Here is a 21,754-nt window from a genome sequence, read left to right as displayed (position 1 = left end):
GTAAAAACACTGTTTGAGCCCTGGCACCTCTTTCATTACCCATTAAGCACTGCCCTCCAGGGTCTGCAACCTCCCCCGGAGCAGGCATTGAGAGCGTCTGCCAGGCTCAGCCTGACTCGGATTGCAAGTGAGGGAGAGAGGAAAGGGGGGGTAGTCAAACTTCACCTGCTCTGTCATTGCTACTTCGGTTTAGGAATGAAAAGGGCTTTGAGCAGCAGTAAAATGCATGAACAATTTATGGAATTTTCCATGCCCTGCATTTACTGGTTTAGAAGATGGTATTTTGTGAGGAAGGGAGTGGGTGGAACACCAAATTATCTTCTATAGAAAAACACTACATACCACATTCCCTATATTAAACTAGGCACTTGCCCAGTCAAAGCAACAGTTTCTGGAGGGTGGAGGTTAGAGCCCTACAGGGATACTAAATTTATATCTGCATCCAATCCACAATCTGCAAAAATGATCCATGGATTTGCAGGGCTTTAGCTATAAAATTTGGATCCACATCCATCTGTGATCCCCCAAAATGGTCTGCGGATATCCACAGTCTTGCAGGGCTCTAGTGGAGGTGCTTCTACAGTAAGGAAAAGGCACCAGAACTTGCCAGTATGCACATCTCTTCTCTCCACCCACAGCAATACCTGCAGCTGTGGAAGTGAGCATTTCTGAATTGCAGAAAGTGTTTCCTTAAGAACAGGGTATTTTATAGTAGGGCTTGAGTATGACAATAGCTCCTCACATACACAGAGAATACAGATAGGCTAGTGATATACTGTCTTAATGGAGAGAAAGTGGTTTGGGTAGTGCAGCTGTTCTTGTGTTGGACTGTGATTGGAGTGAGTACTGAGGTCCCTGAACTACGTGTTCAAGAACTAGTAATGGAGAAAACTCTACTGAGAATAAGCAGAGTTTTGTAAAGTACCGCCCTAGCCTAGGAAGTATTTAATAGTACAATGTAAGAGTTCCTTCATGCTCTAGCAGGAACACTCGAAGCTATTTCAGATGACGTAGACCAATTCTTTACAAAGCCTCTATTGTATTTTCATGGGGCGTACACATGTAAAGAAAAAACTAAGTGAACTGAAGGCAAGTTCAAACTGCTCTAAAAAACCCACAAACCCTTATTTAACTAGAAGCTGGCTTACTGGAAGCATCTCTTCCACACAGCTGTTTACTACACAGCTGTACCTCTGGCAGGTTACATGACTTGAACACAACAATGCTAAAGACAACACTGACATTTGATTACAGGCACCTCTACTTTAGTTTTTCCATCTAGTATGAAGATCTCAGCAAAATTCAATGTGTTTTATAGAACAGTGAGCGGTTCAACTACGTAGACACAGCCTGTCTCCGTGAGAAAAACAGTTTACATGTCATCCAACAACCTGGAACCATTAGCATGTAGGCAGTTACTGAGTTAGTAGCTGGAATTAAGACCATCCCACACACAAAGACTGCAAGGAATTTGTTAGTTTCTCCATTAACGTTACCTGCCTGTTCAAAAAAGCTTTTCGTTATTTCACCCCGTGCATTCCATCGATACCGAGTGTGCTAATGAGACATTCCAGCTCGTGAGTCACCCTTCGGCAGCAGCTCTCTCTGTGCTGCCGGGTTAAGGGAGAGTTTGAGTGGTGCACAGCACAAGGGGGAACATCGATGCTTTTGCAAACAATAGACCTCAAACACAGAAGTGTAGGATAAATTCTGAGCAAACTCAACAGGCAGCTAATGTAATGGTTATGGGAAGGTTCGACAGTGGCTGATACTTCAATGTGAATGGATTATAGCTTCAAAATGCAGCATGATAAACACCTCCTGATGTGGCTTGCTGGTGCTTTGGTGAGCAAGAGAAGCAGCATCATATCTATAGCAATATATTGGAGTAACTATCACATGAAAGTTTTATTGCTGAAATTAAAAAAAAAAAAGATTTGGCTGCAGTTAGATTGAAGAGTTTAAAAAACCACAAGAGGTTACGGGGTTTGCAGTGATTCAGGTTTAGTCCCATATAAACACATTACAAAGTAAAGTTGCATCAAGAAAAAATAAGACTCAAATGATGATAATCAGTATTAGCTTTAACTCTTCTCATCTTTTTATGGTATATTAGACAGCTGATACAGTTTTTGCATAATGTCTTTAGTACCAGTAGATGGGATATATCCTTGTTGGTCAGTTTTTATGTTATCAGTTAATTTACTCATTAAGTCACAAATAGGTTTCCACATTAATTCACACAAACAAACCAAAAAACAGGCTTATAAAAAGACTGATTTTTGGGGAACGGGCAATTTCATAAACTGGTATTTTGCTTCAAAGCTTCTTAGAACAGGTCAATATTATTTCAACTTCCAAGGTCACCATATCTATATATTACAACTAGATGGGATAAGAATGATCCTGAGCACAAAATATGTGAAATACTTAGATCCCAAGTTTAGCATTTAAAAACCAATTCACATCTCTAACCAGTTATAACATTGGGACTTTATTACTGAGACAGGAAAGAATGTAGTGCTCCTTGCATAGTAGGATCAAATCATCTGAGTTATGCATCCAAAAGGAGGGCACTTTACATGTTTTCGTAAAGACAGGGGTCTAAATAATTTAATTTTACCATATACAAACTCTGTATTTGTAAAATACGCAAAAAAATTCGAAATCAAAATCAAAGCATTTTACAAGAACCTTGATGGCTGTTAACGAATTATGGTTAAAAGAGATGAGACCAGAGTTAGGTCAGTTTTAGATGGATACAGTACTTTTAAGTTCCCATCCATGTCCACAACGCGAACCTGCTCCACCGTTAATGGAGAATTCTCTTGCTCTGCATTTTGGCTGGGATTTGAATTCACTGGTTCAGAAGTCATGTCCGATTCACCATCAGACACGGATTCTTCCTCCTTATTCTCTAAAGTGAATTTGTTGAGTTCTGCCATTTTCTGATTAGGAAACAAAAAGGAATCAAAGATTTCAATGTACAGGGTGAACGCAGTGGATGGGCTGTGAATTGCTTGAAGAGTTTCCAATAAGCAGGCCTGAGCTTTACATACTCCTGAGGGACTGATACCATAAATGGAAACCTTCAGTATTCATTTAAGCATTTTTTTTTTTAAAAGAAACTTACAGCTCTCTATATAGGTTAGTGAATTCTATCGGAAATCCTCCTGCTAGCCTTGTCCCCACATTCCACACAAGCAGGTTTACAAATCAGGCTTTGCATCCCAGCCCTTTGATTCTAAATGAAAAGAGCCTGCTCCAGTGTCACTATTAAGGACTCTGCTTTCAACATATTTTAAGTTGTCCTCATTCCTGCCCTATATCAACTACACACGTGTCGTTGAACTTGGACTTCAGAACATGGTAATGATAATTAATGAAGTGTAGGAGGAGCGGAACCAGGAGGGTAAAGCATACGTGAGTTTGTCTTTCCAGTGCAGGAGGAAAGCATCCATCAGACACCTTGGACTGCGGGACTTTCACATGAACAAAACTGATGACACTTTGTTGTGATGAGTTGCAAAGAGGTTTAAGTGTGGAATCCCCCAGTCTTGAAAAATGAGGCAGACTATATCTGGCCCGAGAGACCATTTGTGATGACTGGTGAAAGATCTGCTCAATCTGCCAGACTATTCTGGAGACCTGGATAGTGGGAGGCTTTGAAGTGAATTGGAAGATAGATCTTGTCAGCCTAACTTCACATTTTTTTGGATGAGCTTACAAGTTTGGCTGATAAAGGTAATGTGTTGACGTAATATAATTAGACTTCTGTAAGGCGTCTGACTTGGTACCGCATGACATTTTAATTAAAAAATTAGAATGATATAAAATTACCATGGCACACATTAAATGGATTAAAAACAAGTTTCAAAATGTAACTGTAAATGGGGAATAGTCATCGAGCAGGTCTGTTTCCAGGAGGGTATTGCAGCGATCAGTTCTTGGCCTTAAGCTATTTAACATTTTTATCAATGACCTGGAAGAAACTGTAAAATCATCACTGATAACATTTGCAGAGGACACAAAATTTGGGGGAGTGGTAAACAATGAAGAGGACAGGTCACTGATTCAAAGTGATCTGGATTGCTTGGTAAACGGGGCACAAGCAAGTATGATGCGTTTTGACAGAGCTAACTGTAACTTGTAGAATGCAAAACTGTATTCTGGGAAGCAGTGACTCTGAAAAAGATTTGGGGGTCACAGTGGATAATCAACTGAACATGAGCTCCCAGTCTAACTCTGTGGCCAAAAGAGCTAATGCGATCCTGTGATGTATAAAGAAGGGAATCCTGAGTAGGAGTAAAGAGATGATTTTACCTCTCTACTTGGCAGTGGTGCGACCACTACAGGAATACTGTGTCCAGTTCTAGTGAGGGTTCAGAGAAGGGCCACAAGAACGATTAAAGGATCAGAAAACATGCCTTCTAGTGACAGACTCAAAGAGCTCAATCTATTTAGCTTAACAAAGAGATGGTTAAGGGGTGAGCTAATTACAGTCTAAGTACCTAAATGGGAACAAATATTTAATAATGGGCTCTTCAACCCAGCAGAAAAAGGTGTAATATGATCCAATGGTGGGAAATTGAAGCTAGACACATTCAGACTGGAAATAAGGTGTACATTTTTTTACAGTGAGTAATTAACCACTGGAATAGCTTGCCACGGGTTGTGGTAGATTCTCCATCACTGACAATTTAAAAATCAAGATTGGATGTTTTTCTAAAAAGCTCTGCTGTATGGATTATTTTGGAGGAGGTTCTCTGGCCCGTGGAGGTCAGACTAGATGATCACAATGGCTCCTTCTAGCCTTGGAGCCTATGAATCTATATAGAGGTGTGCATGTCCAATAGGCAGTAATGCATCTGAAGTCCATTGACACTTCCTGATTAAGAAGTGGCATAGTCACATGCAATAAAGTTACCAATAGTAAATGTTCAGAGTAACATGCAATAAAGACAAAATTATAAACAATAAAGGGAGAAATGAAGCTCCATGTACCTCTCTATTCCAACTTGGTTCTCTTATTCAGGGGCACACACAAAGAACAAGCTATAGAGTCAGCTTACTGGAATACTTACTAGAATAAGGGTGTCCATGACATCTTTGCAGATCTGGAGGCTGGTGCCGCTCGTCACTTCCAGAAAGAGCTCAGAAGTGTTTTTTCTAATCTGAAAAGTATTCCAGATGGACTCAGAAAAGGGAAGGCTGAATTGTAATACAATGAAATAGAAACTAGTGCACACAGCTCCATAATCATTTTGGTGCATTTGTTTTTCAAAGGATATTTCAGCTTTATTTGAAAAACATCCAAGTGCACAAGTAACTACACGTGAATCTTGCTAACTTCATGAAGGAAGAACTGTATGTTTGCACCTATCTGGGCAGCTCAATAACCAGCTGTCTCAGGCCAAAACATCGTACCTTTGGAACGGCTTACTACAGAGCATGGTTTCTCAGCCTGTGGGTTGCCATCCAAAGATTGGGTGGCCAGGATTCGTCAAAGGCTGTGCCTGCACTATGAGCTAAGGGCATGATGCCCTTGTTTGCGAACACATACTCATGCTAGCTGTATCAATAGCAGTCCACCCACTACAGCCATGCTGAGTACATACCTACTGGTTTCAGGGGAGTACATACTCAGCATGGCTTAGCTGTGCCTCTGCTGCCATTACCTGTACTATGATGGCTACGCTGTTATTTATACTCCCGCTAGCTCGATGACAGGTAGTACAAGTATCTGTATACGATCAAGGGAAATCACATCCCTAGCTCATGGTGTAGATGTAGCCAAACAGTCGAGTGGGAGGCCTGGTCAGGTCCTGCCCTTGGGGAGATGGGAGGCCCTGGGATGGGGCAGGCTCCCACACTCATCCCACAGCAGTGACTCCTACAGGACTGGCTGGGCTCGTATGTACTATTGCTGCGTGAAGTCACAGCACCACTCCTCCATCATGACGACAGGCTGCCGGCTGGGCCAAATGTGAGTGGGTAACTCTACGACCCCAGAGGTTACAACACCCAGAGTGGGGAGCCAAGCCCAGCCAGCCCCACAGGACAGGAGCCACTGCTATGATACGCACAGTGTTCTTTTTTAGTAATTATTACAGCAGCATGCATTATATAATCTATATAAAAATACTTAGTAAGCCAGATTTTTTTCTCGCTCCAGTAAAGCTATTCACTGGGTTGCTACAGGCCATCAAGGTTAAACAGCACTGCTAAATAGCGTAACATAATTTTGACATTCAGCATTAAAAATGCATAGTTTGACTTTAAATTCATGTTTTAAAATCTAGTGCTTTTAGTATATAAACTTTAGACCTTAAAGTTCAGATTCTAAACTCGGTCATGAATTTCAATGGAGACTTGAACATATGGTAATATCAGGAGTAGTTATTCCACAACACCTCTGAGTATCTCCTGACAAGGAGAGGATTGGAGTGATTTAGTTTTGAAGCCTGGCCCATTTCCACTATCATTGAGACTCAGATATAAGCGGATTGAAACTTTTGTACCTTTGTTCTCTCACTGTTAGTGATTGGTGGGAAAGAAATCACAACACCCTCAGCATCTACTAGACAAGGATAGTTCTCTTTCCCATCCAGTAATTGAAGGTACCTGTCAAGGAAAAAAAAGTGAAGATAATGGAAAGAGAACAATCAGGCAACAATAAATAAGACAGTTAGAAGAGTGGGAAAATGGAGGTTGTGTGTTTCTGATCCAACACACAGAAAAACATAACTACAGCATCATGACAAACAACTGCACGGCCTGCACTGAAGGTGAGTAATGCAGTAATATCATGAAGAACTTTAAAGTTAAAGTAATATTCCAATTGCCAAAGTGAGCAAACATGTTCTTAATGCTTTTATTGTGCCCAGTGCTCAAAATATAGCAACATTTTAGAGCTTGTTTTACTGACACTACGAGTTCATATGCTTAAATTTAAGTCTCTTTACCTTTCTCCACCACTTACAGAAATATGCAATCCCCACTGTGTTTACCTGGTCAGTTTCCCCCAAACATGCACGATGATGGACATGTGAGATGATCCCAATAGGAACGGGATGGGAAGGGTGATGTGTCGCTTTCCTTCAAATTAGATGTATAGTCACTTAAAGGTTTCAGCTCCTTACAAGCTGTTCCATTGACAGAATTTTGGACATTTCATATAAGTAAACTTATTGTGCTTACATTTATATGTAGCTCCCCTCCACATTCCCGCCTCTCAAACATCCACTGTCTTTAGGCACAGTTTATATTGTAGTAATGGTGACAACTTCCAAATTAACTCTTGGTATAATAGGAGGCACAACAACATGTCACAACAACCACATTTTACTCAGTATTGTTATTTGTAAATCTCCCCCCCCCCTTTTTTCCCCTCTAGATTTTCAGGAGCTCATGTTGAGTGCATATGCACCATTACCATTACATGTTGCCTTTCATAACTAAGCACAGAGGGCAAATCTGATGTTCTTTGCAGTTACAATACTGTTGCTTTTCACGTGATCTTAAACTGGCCAAAATGTGTCTGATCAATTTGAAAAAAGATGTGCATTAATACACTGACTTGTGCAGTCCAGAAACATTCTGACGCTTCTTCTGTTTTCTTTGTTCCTCAGCCTCTAACTGCAACTGACGGACAAGATCCTTTGCCTTGATCTCCTTCCGACCCAGTGGCATTACCTGTATCAGAGAGAAAGCAAATACTTAAAAGCTAAGAGTCATTCATTGATGTCAGGACTATCTGAGCTAGTTCATAAGAGCTAAAGGGATAAAAAATGGGGAGATTATAATATTTAACTGAACGTTCCTCATAACTAATTCTTCTATTTCAATATACTGCTTGGAACATAGACAAGGGGGTATTTTATGAAACATGTGTGACATTTCATTCTTTAAAAACATCCTAGATACTCAGGCATGTTTAAACTCCCTGCCAGGACTCTTGTTTGTGTTACCACACCAAAGGGACATTCCTATTAATTATGCTATGTTCTTGAGTTTTGAAAATCATGTTTATTTTTGAGTTGAGTAAATAGGAGACATTCAAGAATAAAGAGCTTGACCTGAGATACGTATCTTCGAACCATAGTTCACCCAAGGACTTTCCAGTGCTTTGGACTATTTTATAAGAAAAAACTGAATAGTTTTAGTATTAACTCTTATGCCCTACAGGCCTAATTTGTGATGTATATATCTCAGATTTTACTTTACTATATAGAGCTGTAGAGTTTAATCGAGTCTGCAGAGTTTAGAAAACTCCCCCACCCCAATTAGTGCTGAAGTCTCTTCTAGTTGCCCTAGGTTTTATCAAGGGTGGCTGCTGTTACATGCTCAAGCAGTGATTATGGTCCCTCACTATTTGATCCGCTCTGCAATCCGCCTTCTCATTGGTGCTGCAAACAGACTGGAGCAAAGCAAGACTCAGAGGGAGCAGCAGGATGGAAAACGGGTAGAAAAATCATTTTAAAAAAGCAAACTTTTTATTTAACTTTACATGTTGCTAGTTCTTTGCCTTCTTTAGTCTTTGTTTTGTACTTCTCTTTAGTTTATTAATTGCTTGTAGAACTTCAGATTTTACATAGAGATTTCTTTCCAAGAACCATCACACTTCAAATGTTTATCTGTGTGGAAAAACGAGTCCAGAGCCTACTCACATCCTTCATACGAGAACACCCACAAACTCAAACACAAAATGGCTACGCAAATAGCCCATGCTATATTTACAACCAACACCTTCTGATAGATTGTACTTCCACAAGTCAAGAAAGCTGAAATGCTTCAAACAGGCTATACTCCTAAATCACGGTTCAGTTTGAAGTCAATGGGACTTGCATTCCCATGTCACTCTGGTGATTTTGAAAACTCCACCCAGAGGTACTTACACAGGGGCTTTGGAGCCTAACTTTAGGCTCCTATATTTTAGCCTGTACATATAAAGGCCACAATCATTTAGTTATCATATTGAAAATCTAAACTTCTTGTGGTTAACACCGAAACAAGCCGTTTAAAATGACAAAGATGATTATTCTACTCAGAGAAAAATATTTAATAACAATACAATTTTAGCCCCAGATGCTGCAAACACTTGATTTTAAGCACACTGAAATCAATGGGACTATTAGTGAGTGAAGTTATGTACCCACTTAAATGTTTGCAGGATCAAGACCTTAGTTCTCCATGTTTTATTTTGCCTATAGCAGTTACATAAAACTGAAATAAAATACCCTAACAATAGTGCAATTAAAACAGAACCATCCTCATTATAACCCAGCACAAATTTTCTTCATCTAAAGTTGCAATGGACAAAATCTAAAATTCATTTTACAAAGCCTCAATGTGATTTAAAACAGTTATTTGTATTTGTTTTAGATCAAGCAATTTAAATTATGACAATGATTTAGATGCCTTTATTTTAATCACTCCATGCTGGAAATACTCCTGCACAGCTGAGAGGAGACGGTACGGAGAGGAGCTGTGTCCAACTGGGGAACACACACTATGGTTTATTTCTAATAAGCAAATAACCCCTGCCTCACCACTTTGCCTCCTCCCACCACCTTAAAAAAAAAAAAAGTTAGTCAATTGCTCTCCTGTTGTATTAATGGAACGAGAAAAACACGTTTTTAGGTGCATCTCATAGGCTATTCCCATAGTTTGGTCATCAATTAATGATAACGGGCAGAAAAAATATAGCACTGGCTCATACTATGAAGAACTACCCCACAATTTGGATTCTGGTCCCTTTAGAATCATGATGCTGTGGACAATTAAATTTGAAGATCCAACAAAATCTTTCACTTGTGACCCAAGGAAATAATTGGACAAAGTCTCCAGAAGTGTTCATTAGCCTGCTGTATTCTGTGACTATTCACACAAAATAACTTGCATTAAACATGTTTGCCCAATTGGCAAGCAGAGTCAGGCAGTTAGATGTCCACATTCTAGTATTTGCACCTGCAATTAAGGCCACAAGAGAGGCAATGAAGTTCAGGATTTATTTGTGATCTCTTGGCCAAAGTCCACACTTGCAACATTTTTTCTAATTTTAATTATATATGAGAGACTGGTTCCTGGATTCTACTGCTGGCTGGTACTGTTTGCTAGGAGTTAAATATATTCTGTGAAGTGGGTTCTCAGAAAGCCTTGTTTGATCGGGGATTACTTTGTGGTCTGCGTGGTTTAAATCAGAGATGCTTTGCCATCTTGACTATTAAAAGTAAACAAAGAACCAAAGATTAGCAACATTTCATCAGGAAGTACAGTTAAGTGTTTTTGCCTTGGGCAACAGGTAGGTAAGTTTACTAGAGCCTGTCAGTTCCTTTGTAGCAAGAGACAAGTACTGGACTTGTTCCAAATAATTTCTAGCTTCAAATGGCCTCAGTCCATAAGAGGGCAACTGTTGGAGGCCTGAACCTCATCTGTATATGATTAAACACTTTAGACAAAATGCATTAACTACTAACATTTGCCTGCACTCCTATGGAAATGAACAGAAATGCCTTGATGATTGCATTATTAGTGATGGAAAGAAGGCAGTCTGCATCTAAGAGCTCTAGCCAGCCAAAGTGAGGTCATGGACCATATTTCAGGACTCTATAGCTCCCGAACCTTAACACCCCCCCGCCCCCGACCTGGTTTGCAATCACAGCATCTAGAATTAAACAAGCTTTAGTGCCGTTGAAAATTTCTTCTGGCTCCCCCTGTGCAGATGTGATGATTTAAGAGACCTGCTCTTCTCTTCATGACAACACATTGCCTACTATCAATAACACGAGATGCACAAACACTGACAGAATTATGTGTGTTCGAAGAGTGCAGCTATTTCTGATAGAATATCCAAGTGTAATACTGAGTTATGTTTTACATAAGCTTCTTTCCATTGTTTACCCGAGTTTCCTGTCAGGAGGCTAGCTTACCCATGATTAGTAAGAAGGAACCAAGAACTGGAGAGAGAGAGAATCTAGTTTTTAGTACTGCAAATGAACCTGAACACTAGAGTGCGCATCTCTGTTGGAACACAAATGGATGTGGAGCAGATTGACTTCTACTCTAAGCAGGCAGTGTTCCTGTTTGAAATGCCTCATTACAGAGGAGTTACTGCAGGAGCATCCAGAGCTTAGTTTTACATCCAAACCCTGGTGAGAACCTGCAGATTCACTAACTGGACACTATAGCACCTTGGAGAAGAAACATTACTTTTAGCCCATGTAAATTCTGAGAGAGCTTTTCAAGTGTAGGACCTCGAACGTAGAAGGGTTTTCTGCTACTTGTTATTGTAGAAAAATCAATTTTGCCAGACATATTCAGTCCTGAACTTCAATTTCTTTCTAACATAAAGTATTACCCTCTGTGGTAAAAGCTGCCTTTGAAATGACTGGCACAACATCTAATTAATTTGAAAGCAACAAGCACATTAACCATCACAAAGACTGGCACAACCATCTTGCTATCACCACACACTGAATGAGGATAACTACGGTATCACAGCAGAAGCCATACTTGGGCAATCCCTGGAAATGAAGTACATGGCCCTGCTGATTAGACTGTGTGCAGAGAGAAGAAATGAACAATGCTGAGCTGCTCTCAAAATCCACACTATTCAGACTTCCCTGTTTAATCAGATCAACAATGAAGTTAATGAGTTCACTGACTTCCTCTTACAATGGCAATTCACAAAGGGGTTTCCTGAGCAGCATGTTAAAGTAACATTTTGTAGCATGGGTTTAAGTCTTGTATTGAGTTTAGCTTAAGAGCGCGGTATACTAATGAGTGGTAAATGATTACATTATCTGGGGGTGTGGCAATAGAAACTGCCAGAGAGAAAGAATTGGTGAACAGAGCCTGAATTTGGTTCAACTGATTACCTTATAGACTGCTGCCGATCCCTCCTGGTACATTCACGTGAATGAACACCTGCTATGCTGCACAACACTCCAGGTATATCCTAACATTTTATGGACTTCCACTGAACATTAACTTGGCAACAGCTCAACATGGATGAGAGGACCAGCAGTGAAACTGTTAACAGGGAAACACCAAGACCTCTGTCACCCTAAGCAAAGGTGCGTAACATGCAAGATCAAAATGCTCTTTATGGAGAAACACATGTTGGACTGCTTTACCTGTTTGAATGTTTAAGGTATTCAACTAGTGCTAGGGGTTCTGTGACTACTAGTAAATCAGATAATTTGATAAACGTGCACCATCTGAAGGATATTTGAATAGTGAGGAGTTTTCTGAGCCTGATTTAGATAGGGATTGGTACAATGTTAGCACACTTTCTGAACTTAACCTCCTGGTTCCAGTTAAATTTTCTCATTTCTTTAGCGTGCAAAATTGCATCTTCCCATTTCTGTATCACTCCAAAGTTTGATAAAGCAACAGGAAAAAGGTTATTTATCCTACCTTTAATTCGTTAGGTGGCTGAGCATCATACAGCAGGGGCCCTTTGATCAGCTGCAGGTCATGTGTGGCAATGGTTGCTGCTGTTCGTTTCTCACAGATGTCATCATGAAGTTTGATCTAACAAAATGTGCAGGACACAGAAATATGAAGTTACCAGCCAATGTCCTTCAGCATTCCTGTACCATTACCAACTTCAACCTTACTCTAAGTTGTCTTATTAAACTAGTCCCGTAGTATCCAAACATTTCCCCCCCCTCCATCAACTTAGTCTTTTTCCATTTGACAAGCCTTTGCTTCCCCCTCTGTTGGATGGGGCTGAAAGCAATAGTTCTCTTTACTCGTTTACAAAACAGAGTAATTCACCATTGTCCACATGGCACTGGAAAGAATGCTTGTTAATTTCCTGATAATTACGCTCTGTAGCGTTCCATTTAAATGGATAGATGTTGGTAAACTATTTCAACTGACAAACTGAAATCGACAGGGAAAAAAAAAACCTGATTAGTAACAGTCAGCGGGAGCACAGCCTCCCTGCCTTGCACCTACAAGGACTGGGTGTCACCAGCCCTGTGGCAGTGCAGGGAGCCCTCTGCAGCCCCTGCTCACACTAACTGGGAGTGCTGGGGGTCCCTGCTCTGCCATACCAGGACAACAGCATTCCTCACCCCTTTGGCCTGCAGGGATCCAAAGTCACCAGCCCAGAGAGCCCTCTGCAGCTCTGCTGTCACAGCCCCACCTACTCACCAGCCAGGAATGTGGAAGCCATCCCTGTGCAGGCACTGTTTAGCAGCAACCTGGGGCCAGGGGCTCTGCCAGGACCACAGTCTTCCCTGCACCCTGGGTCCCGTCAGCCATGCAGGGAGTCCCCTGTATTCTCCTACTGTCAGTGCTGCCCTAACCCCAAACCTAACCCCTGCTTAATTTCCAGCAACTGTAAAAATTAAGGATATATCGATACCGCAAAAAAGCCTGACAGCAGCAAGTCTCAAAGCCCATGTCAATGACTTGGGCTCATGCGATAGGACTATCAACAGCAGCGTAGACATTCCCGTTTGGCTGGAGCCTGGGCTTTGAAACCTGGCGAGGGGGGTGTATCTCAGAGACAGGGCTCCAGCCCGAGGAAGAACATTTACACTGCTATTTTTATCCCTATATGCGAGCCTGGGTGAACTCAGACATGCTGTCATGGGTGGGGTTTTTTCCACTTTTTTTTTTACCCTAAAAAATTTGTTGAAATTAGAGGAAAAAATCAATTTCTGCCAAGCCTAATTATAATGCAGAGACAGAAGAGAGGAGTTCAGATTTGTTTTGCTGGTTCCATAAAAATGGAGACAAAAGATAATAATTAGGGAGCAGATAAAATGCTTCTATTTAGATATTTAATATATCAATTACAAGAGGAAACTTCCCTCCAGCTGACAACTCTATGGTAGGTCAAATTTTGCCCCGTACTACTTGTTTTTCTTCCAAAATAATCTTCCCCATCCTCCACTCTCTCCTCCCCACCCCTAAATCCCATACTTATTAACTATACAAGTAAGGAGACTGAGTATTTGAAGATGCTTATTACCACATATGGCAAAATTAGCAAACCCATGAAAAGAAACTGATCCAATCTCAACAAGGTGTTTTGGGGAAAACACTCCATTGCAGCCTGCAACTTTAAATGCAATTGTTATGCATAATATTTTGAAAGATTGTGCATTTGTAAGCATCAATTACTGTATGGGACCAAAGTTGGGCACTTACTTGAATGAACAAAAAGCACTTTGGGTGATCTATCCCTCTAATTCATCATTTTCCATTAGGAAATGTGTAGCAGAGCACAAGTCGACCAAGGTAGAAAAACTATAGATACACAAGGACCTGTACATTTGAGAAAAACTAGCATCTGCCATCTAGCGGACAAGGTGACTAATGTACTAGTTAGGACATTTTTTCAAACATACCTCCTTCAAGTCTGAAAACTAGAGTACAAACATGTGCTATTAGTATGGCTTAATATAGTTTTAAAGCCACAAATGGTGTTTAAAACTAGACTGGACAAAGCATTGAAGAACAGATGTAGGAAACTACCAGTCCAGCACCAGAGAAAAAACACACTGTGATCGAAATCAGTGATACTCAGACTGAGGCTCGTAAGCTGTAAGTGGCTCTTTAGTGTCTCCTGCGGTTATTTGCAGCACATATTAAAACACTGTGAGATTTAATTATTAACCAGTCTAACTTCTTAACCAATCAGGATGCTTGTATTATGTTATTAACCAACTGTAGTTGATAAAATAATAACATAATCTATATATTATATAGATATTCTCACAGCAATATATAAACTAAATATTTCCTGTCATACTGTTGAAATATGACTATATAGTACTATAGTGAATGAAACAATGAATTCACACTACTGTGGCTCTTTTGGGTAACGTTGATCCCTAATTTGGCTCCTGAACAACTGAGGTCTGAGTATCACTGATTGAAAGAGTCTTTGCTGTCTCTGATTTTAACATGGATTCACATTTATCCTTCGTTCCCAGTACATAATGTATATGGCAAAGCTACAAGGAGCTTTTAAACTGGTAGCAGAAATCGGCGTGCTTATGTGGCACCTTCCGCAATAGTATCTGAGCTCCTAACACCTATTTCATAAAGAAAGCTTTGAGTGATCTACTGCAAATTTCAGTTTAGTACAAATTAGGGCAAAAATCTGAAACTAAAGCAAATTGCACATAAAGGAATAGATGTAATTTGTTATGTACTGTTATACTGCAGTCAATCTAAGAGTCCCCCAGAATTTAAAAACATCAATGTTCATCATAACAACTGATCAGTTACTTCCTTGGTTGGGAAAAGCTCCCTCTCTAAAAAACTAAACTCATGTACTTACAGAAAAGCAGTCCTCGAGGTTTATGCTTGTGTGCAATAGCTTCTTTAGTCACTCTATTTTCTCTTTAATGGAGTCTATACCAAGGAACAGACTGTTCTCAATTCTGTTCATTTGGAATGGGAGTAAAATGATCACATTGAAAACGGATTCACAAAAGTTATAACCTAATCCTTCAATAATTACCTGTGCAGAAAGAAATCTCTTCAAGGCATTTCCTTGCTTCAAATTCATTCCCTTCACCACACAGCAAACAATGTATGGCCGAACTTCTTTGATATTTGGACTAACTTTAACTACCATCGGAGCTGGATTTTCTGCAATGTGCAGAATCTTGATCATCAGTTTATTCACCTCTTCCAGCTTGTCCTGTTCCCCATCTCCGCTATCCTTTTTCTGGCGTTTATCCCTCTTTTTTCTCTTACTCTCTTCTTTATCAAAGTTGTCTGGTTTCCCCTTTCCTTTGCCGCCTCCTCGGCCTCCAACCCGCAAGTACTCCAGAATGGATTTTGTCTGGCAGCTATTGACCATTTTCTCCAGCCGCTTGTCTTTCAGTTTGTTCCCTCTGAAGTTGACCTCCTTTAATTTAGGGCAGTCAGCAAGCTCAGCGGGGATTTCTGATAATTCATTATTGGAAACATCCAGGATCTGAGGGAGGAAAAGCATTTACAAAGTTAGACTGGCTGCTTCGAAACAGCTTGGGCCTAGCTCTGCCTTGGCACGCTGTTTGCTCAGAAGGCAGCTAGATGCCACATGGTAAGGCATGGCATAAAATGTCTACATTTTATGTAGACATCCCCCCCCCCAAAGATCATTTGTTTTACCTAACCCTAAAGCCAAGATACGTCATTCTATCAATGCACCATTACATAGTTCATGAATTCTGGCAGTTCCTCTATAGAACACCCACCACTTTTAGAACTTGTAATTTAGCAGACTCCAATGCATCAACCTTTTCTCATAAAGGTCTAATCGTCACCCAGGTTGACAACTCTCACAAGTCATGCAACATTTGTGAGTTTCTTAAAGCCCCAGTATCCAGGATCAATGAAGCGAGAAGCTCTTCTTCCATTAAAAAAGTGTCTAGCCCTCTTGGTTGCGGAGAAAAGCTTGATAACCTGAACCAAATGCAATCTAAAGGCTCAGAAACTAGAAAGCAAATAAAATGAAGCCCAAATGTGGCGTTAGTTAAAATCACAGGGTTTTTTTAAGTGCCTAACTTGTGATATTTTTACACGGGGGTTGGCAAAATGGTCTCTCTCCCTTCCCACAGGGCTGCAGCATCACCCCATTCCAACCTACAGGAAGCCACCTGCAATCTCCTGTGGGGTCCCAGCCCCTCAACCCCTTCTCCACCCACCATATGAGGGGCTCAACCTCACCTCCCCCAGGGGTAGCCAGTCTCTTTAACCAGCCCCTTCTCCTCACCCTCTCCCCCTGACCTTGAGGGCCGGCAGGTTGGCGACGGCAGAGCCCAGCTCCTGCAGCCCGTTGTCGGCTGCCTCCAGCTGGCTGAGCAGTGGGAGGAGGCCGGAGGCGCCCGGGGGCAGGAGGCCGCCGGGCAGGGCACTCAGGCGGTTCCCGGAGAGCAGCAGGGTCTGCAGCTGGGGGGCGGCCCGGGCCAAGCCCGGCCCCAGCTCCCGGAGCCGGTTCCCGGTGAGGTTCAAGCTCCGCAGCTGGGGGAAGGCGGGGGGGCCCCCAGGAGCGCAGGGCCCGGCCGGGTCCAGGGCTCCCCCCAGCGCCGCGGGCAGCGTCTCCAGCCCGTTCCCGGACAGGTCCAGCACCCGCAGGGCCGGCAAGGGGCCTCCGAGCCCCGGGCCCTCCGGAGCGCCCAGCCCCGCCGGGCCCAGCCCGTTCCCGCGCAGCACCAGGGTGTGCAGGGCCGGCAGCGCCGCCGCCAGCCCCGGGCCCAGCTCCCGCAGCGCCCCGCAGCCGCTCAGCTCCAGCGCCTGCAGCAGCGGCAGGGCCAGGAGCCGCGGGGGCAGGCGGCCGCCCCCCGCCCGGATACGGGCCTCCACCGCCGCGCCGGGGAGAACCAGCTCCCGGCGCCGCTCCCGCTCCGCGGCCTCCAGCTCCGGCCAAGAGGCCGGGTCCGCCATGCTGCCTGCCGACCCCGCACTTCCGGGTCACGGCACTGCTTCCGGGGGCGGTGCGGGCCTGGGGTCGGTCGCCTGACCATAGAGAGCGGCGCGGAAGGCGGGCTAGAGTGTCCCATCATCGCTTGTACAGCGCCACGCCCGGCACTGCCATAGAGCGAGGGGCCGCCAGAGAGGCCAGAGGGTCGCGTTCCCATTGCCGAGGGAGGAGAGTGGGTGTGGCTGCCATGGAGAGCAGCACAAAGGGAGGCTAGAGTGTCCCACTAGCCTCCCCCTTATTGCCAACCTGCCTGGAGTCACCTTGCAGGGGGGGGTCTCAGCCCAGCTCTGGGACAACTGGTGCCTGTGCCCGTAACTGCGGGTGTGTCCACACTACAGCCACAGCAGCTGTGCCATTGTAGCCCTGGGGTCGCCAATTCTGGTGGGACGAATTCCTGGACGTTTCATCGCATTTAATTAAAGATTAATCTAATTCCTGGAGACTCCAGGAGAATCCTGGCGGGTTGGCAACCCAATGTAGTCGCACCGTAGCGCAGACCCTACATCCACGGTTTTCCATTGATGTAGGTAACTCACAGCCGCTAACCCACCTCTCCCAGAGGCAGAACAGGCGGTAGCTAGGTCAACTGGGGGTTAGGTTGATCTACCTACGTCATGCAGGGCACGGAATTGTTCACAGCCCTGAGCGGTGTAGCTAGGTCAATCTAATTTTTAAGTGTAGACCTGGCCTAACTGTGTGTGCAAAGCCGAGGGCAGATTTTAGCCTGTGGCTGATGCCTGGCTGCACCATTTTGTCACAAGGTGGCAGTGCCTATAAGGGCCCATTTTTTCACCTCAAAGGATGGGAAGTACTTTCTTTCACTGACATAAATGGGACTAACTGTACATGAAATGAGTGTGGTTAAAGGACATTGAAAGGAGAGGGAGGGCTCACTATCTCAGCCTAGGCAGGGGGAATTCAGGGGGGAATCATTCTCCTTTCCCCCACCTCTATTCTCCCAAAACTATAGCAAAAAACAAACCAAAAAAAAGTTATGGTAAAAGACCATTAAGGTGCAAAGTCAATCACTCAAAAGTTAGGAAATGACAGAAATGCCTAGGCAGCCTTAATTCATCTCCCTTCTGCATATGGATTATGATACTGTCTTTACATAAGCACATCCAATTTTTTTTTTACAAAGGAATTTGTCCCTTTAATACCACACACATTTGACCTTAATTATACAACATGTAACCTTTAAATGTGAAATAAAATGTGTTAAAAATAAAATAGGAACTGTTTAATATCCCAAATAATTTAGAAAATGGTTTTTGGACTTTGTGGACTTCCTGAAAATATGTGTATTTGGATGCCCGATGATATATTTAAAAGATGACCATTTAATTCCTTTATTATTATTATCAAGAGACAATCATTAATCAACCTCATTTACAAGAATCCCCTATGAAGGGACATTTTCAAACAGTGAAAATGTAATAATTATAACCTAGAGCTATGCAAACTTCTTAAGAGACACAATATAAAAGCCAAACACTTCAAAAAGCCAAACCAAGTAGGATAATTAAATATACTCGATTCTGGTATCCTAAAGAATCAGTTCACATTTTCCTGTCATTCTGAAAGAAACTTCAAAAAATATACACTATGGTACAGAAACACAGATACCAGCAAAATCATATGCTACGTGTGTCTTCAGAGTATGTCTCTAACTTCTAGCTAAAACACTAGGAGTAAATCTATTGCTCTGCCAACAGAGGGGGTATCTTGTCCACATATGTATATTACAAGAAAGCAAGATGACTAGTGCCATATGTTGCTCAATTAGAGCAAGAAAATATTATAAAGGGGTGTTATAGCGAGGATACTCTCGGCTTGCCGATAGTTTTGCACTTGCTTAAATTTAAGTTAGTGATCTGATTGCTGGTCATTTACTGACAGCCAACTAGCTTTTCGCAAAAAGAACAGGAGTACTTGTGGCACCTTAGAGACTAACAAATTTATTAGAGCATAAGCTTTCGTGGGCTACAACCCACTTCTTCGGATGCATATTGAGTGAAACATATATTGAGGAGATATATATACACACATACAGAGAGCATGAACAGGTGGGAGTTGTCTTACCAACTCTGAGAGGCCAATTAAGTAAGAGAAAAAAAACTTTTGAAGTGATAATCAAGGTAGCCAAGTACAGACAGTTTGATAAGAAGCAAGTGTGAGAATACTTACAAGGGGAGATAGATTCAATGTTTGTAATGGCTCAGCCATTCCCAATCCCTATTTAGCCCTGAGTTGATTGTGTCTAGTTTGCATATCAATTCCAGCTCAGCAGTCTCTCGTTGGAGTCTGTTTTTGAAGTTTTTCTGTTTTAAGATAGCCACCCGCAGGTCTGTCATAGAATGGCACTAACACTAGCTTTTCGGTTTTCCTGTTCTACTTCCCTGAGAGTTGAGCAATAACGTGTGTGTTGTGATTATAGTAGATGTAAAATAATCTGTTTATTTGATAAAAAAAAATCTTATTCCCAGTTTTCACACTTCTGATTTTCTAACAGTCAGGGCTAACTCTCAGTGCTCATTGCCTCTCTTAAAAGACTCACACAGCAACTTCTTTGTCAAGGTGAGTGAGGTACTGTCTGTCATTGGACCAGCTCCTGTTGGTGAGAGAGACCAGCTTGGAGCTTACACCGAGCACTTCTTCAGGGGTATGTGTGTGTGTGGGCAGGGGGTCATTTTGGACAAGCTGCACTGACTATGCCTGCACAGCAAGAAATGGAGTCACTGGGGTCATATTAACATCCCAGCCATCTGAGTTACTTGGCAAGTTTGTAGTGCTTTACAACCCTGGCACTATCTCCAAAAGCCTGCTTTGATCTGCGCTCATTCTGCACTCTTATTCCAACACCCAGCCAGATCTCGCAGCCCCAGACTCGCCGGCAGAGTCCCGCTAAGGCTGCTCCCCCTGCCTCTCCCTGTTATTGTTGGATGTGATCGACATGAGAAAGGCTGAACAATGCATTAAGTCAGGGAGGCCAAGAACTGCACGCCCTTCCCCCCAGCTTCTCCACGCAGAGGGCCATGCTGGAATCTGCAACTCGGGCATCAAGCCAAGCAGTTCTGGGCTCAAGTGGTGGCCCAGGGAGCCAGTCCTATCCTGGCAGGCTCGCCCTGGGGAGTGGCCCTGCAGTCAGCCCATGGCCAGGACACCAGAAGCACTCTGCACATCTCTTGGGGTGGGCTAGCTCCAGGCTGGAGAAGTGGTAACCTGGAGCCAGACCTGCTGACGGTGCCCCCGGCAGGCGGCGAGCGCAGGGGCCCAGGCAGGGCGCATGGATGCCTAACTGCTGGCAGGGGTCCGCTGCCCAGCATGGAAGGCAGCTGCAGGCTGGCCTGAGCATCTCCTATCTCCTGGCCATGCTGCTCACCCTGTACCAGCTGCAGCAACTGGAGCCAGGGTCCAGGGGGCACTGGGCCCCCCGGGGCTGGCTCCAGCTGGTCCATAGTAGACTGAGCCAGGGCTCCTCTTGGGGACTCGCTAAGCTGTGTGGTGCCGGGTGCCCCGGGCTGGCTTGGGCAGGTGGATGGGCGATTCCACCCCTTCCTACTGTACCGCCGCTGCCATTACTCAGCCACCCGAGAAATGCCAGGGCGACCGCACGGCCCTGCTCTTCGCTGTCAAGTCAGGGCTGGAGCACTTCAAGTGGCAGGTGGCCGTGCAGGGCACGCGGGGCCGCAAGCTGGAGGTGGCCGGGGCGGCCGGGTCCGGACCCTCTTCCTTGTGCGCACCCTGCAGGAGGTCAACTTCCTGCGCTGGTTCCACCGGCACTGCCCACAGGTCGAGTTCCTCTTCCAAGGCAGCAACGTCTTCGTGCGCACGGGTACCATGCTGGATTTCCTGGATCCCGGCGCGGAGACCCCAACCTGCCCTGGCCCTTTGTTGGGGACAGCAGCAGTGCGGCCTTCCCCAGGCGGAACAGGCATAGCAGGTACTATATCCCCAAGGGGCTCTATGACGAGCCCTACCTCCCATGCCGGTGGGGGAGGCTTCCTCATAGCCACCGCCTTGGCCAGAAGATTGTTCTTGGACTCCGAGACGATCCAGCTCTTCCCCATTGACCATGTGTTCCTGGGCATATGCCCGAGGCCCACCCAGGCTTCAGGACTTTTGGGACTGTCAGGTGCAGAAGCAACTTTATGAACAGGGACTCTTGCTTCTACAAGGGCTTGCTGTTGATGCACAAGATGACCCCAGAGGCAGTACTAAGGATGTGGGAGCTTGTGCATGACAAGAGAATCAGCTGTGGTAGGACAGTTCATTTCACTTAACTCGAAAAGCTCTGGCCAGAATGGCCCAGGA

General features: G+C 43.7%; 1 protein-coding gene across 1 annotated transcript; it reads right to left on the bottom strand.

The window, feature by feature from the left end:
- Positions 1-2,083: 2,083 nt before the first annotated feature.
- LRRC47 (leucine rich repeat containing 47) lies at positions 2,084-20,898 on the bottom strand. The gene is made up of 8 exons (XM_029913562.1): positions 20,675-20,898; positions 16,747-17,422; positions 15,491-15,952; positions 12,421-12,537; positions 7,580-7,695; positions 6,522-6,624; positions 5,085-5,174; positions 2,084-2,948 (listed from the first exon to the last, which is right to left on the bottom strand). Exons 1-8 carry the CDS (start codon positions 20,896-20,898, stop codon positions 2,706-2,708), a joined length of 2,031 nt encoding a protein of 676 aa, XP_029769422.1. The 3' UTR covers positions 2,084-2,705.
- Between the last annotated feature and the right edge of the window lie 856 nt (positions 20,899-21,754).

The sequence above is a fragment of the Terrapene carolina genome, unplaced genomic scaffold, assembly GCF_002925995.2.
Source record: "Terrapene carolina triunguis isolate 2854851 unplaced genomic scaffold, T_m_triunguis-2.0 Scaffold714, whole genome shotgun sequence".
Taxonomy (NCBI): Eukaryota; Metazoa; Chordata; order Testudines; family Emydidae; genus Terrapene; species Terrapene triunguis.
The sequence above is the reverse complement of the archived record's forward strand: the minus strand, read 5'-3'. Positions and strand labels throughout refer to the sequence as shown.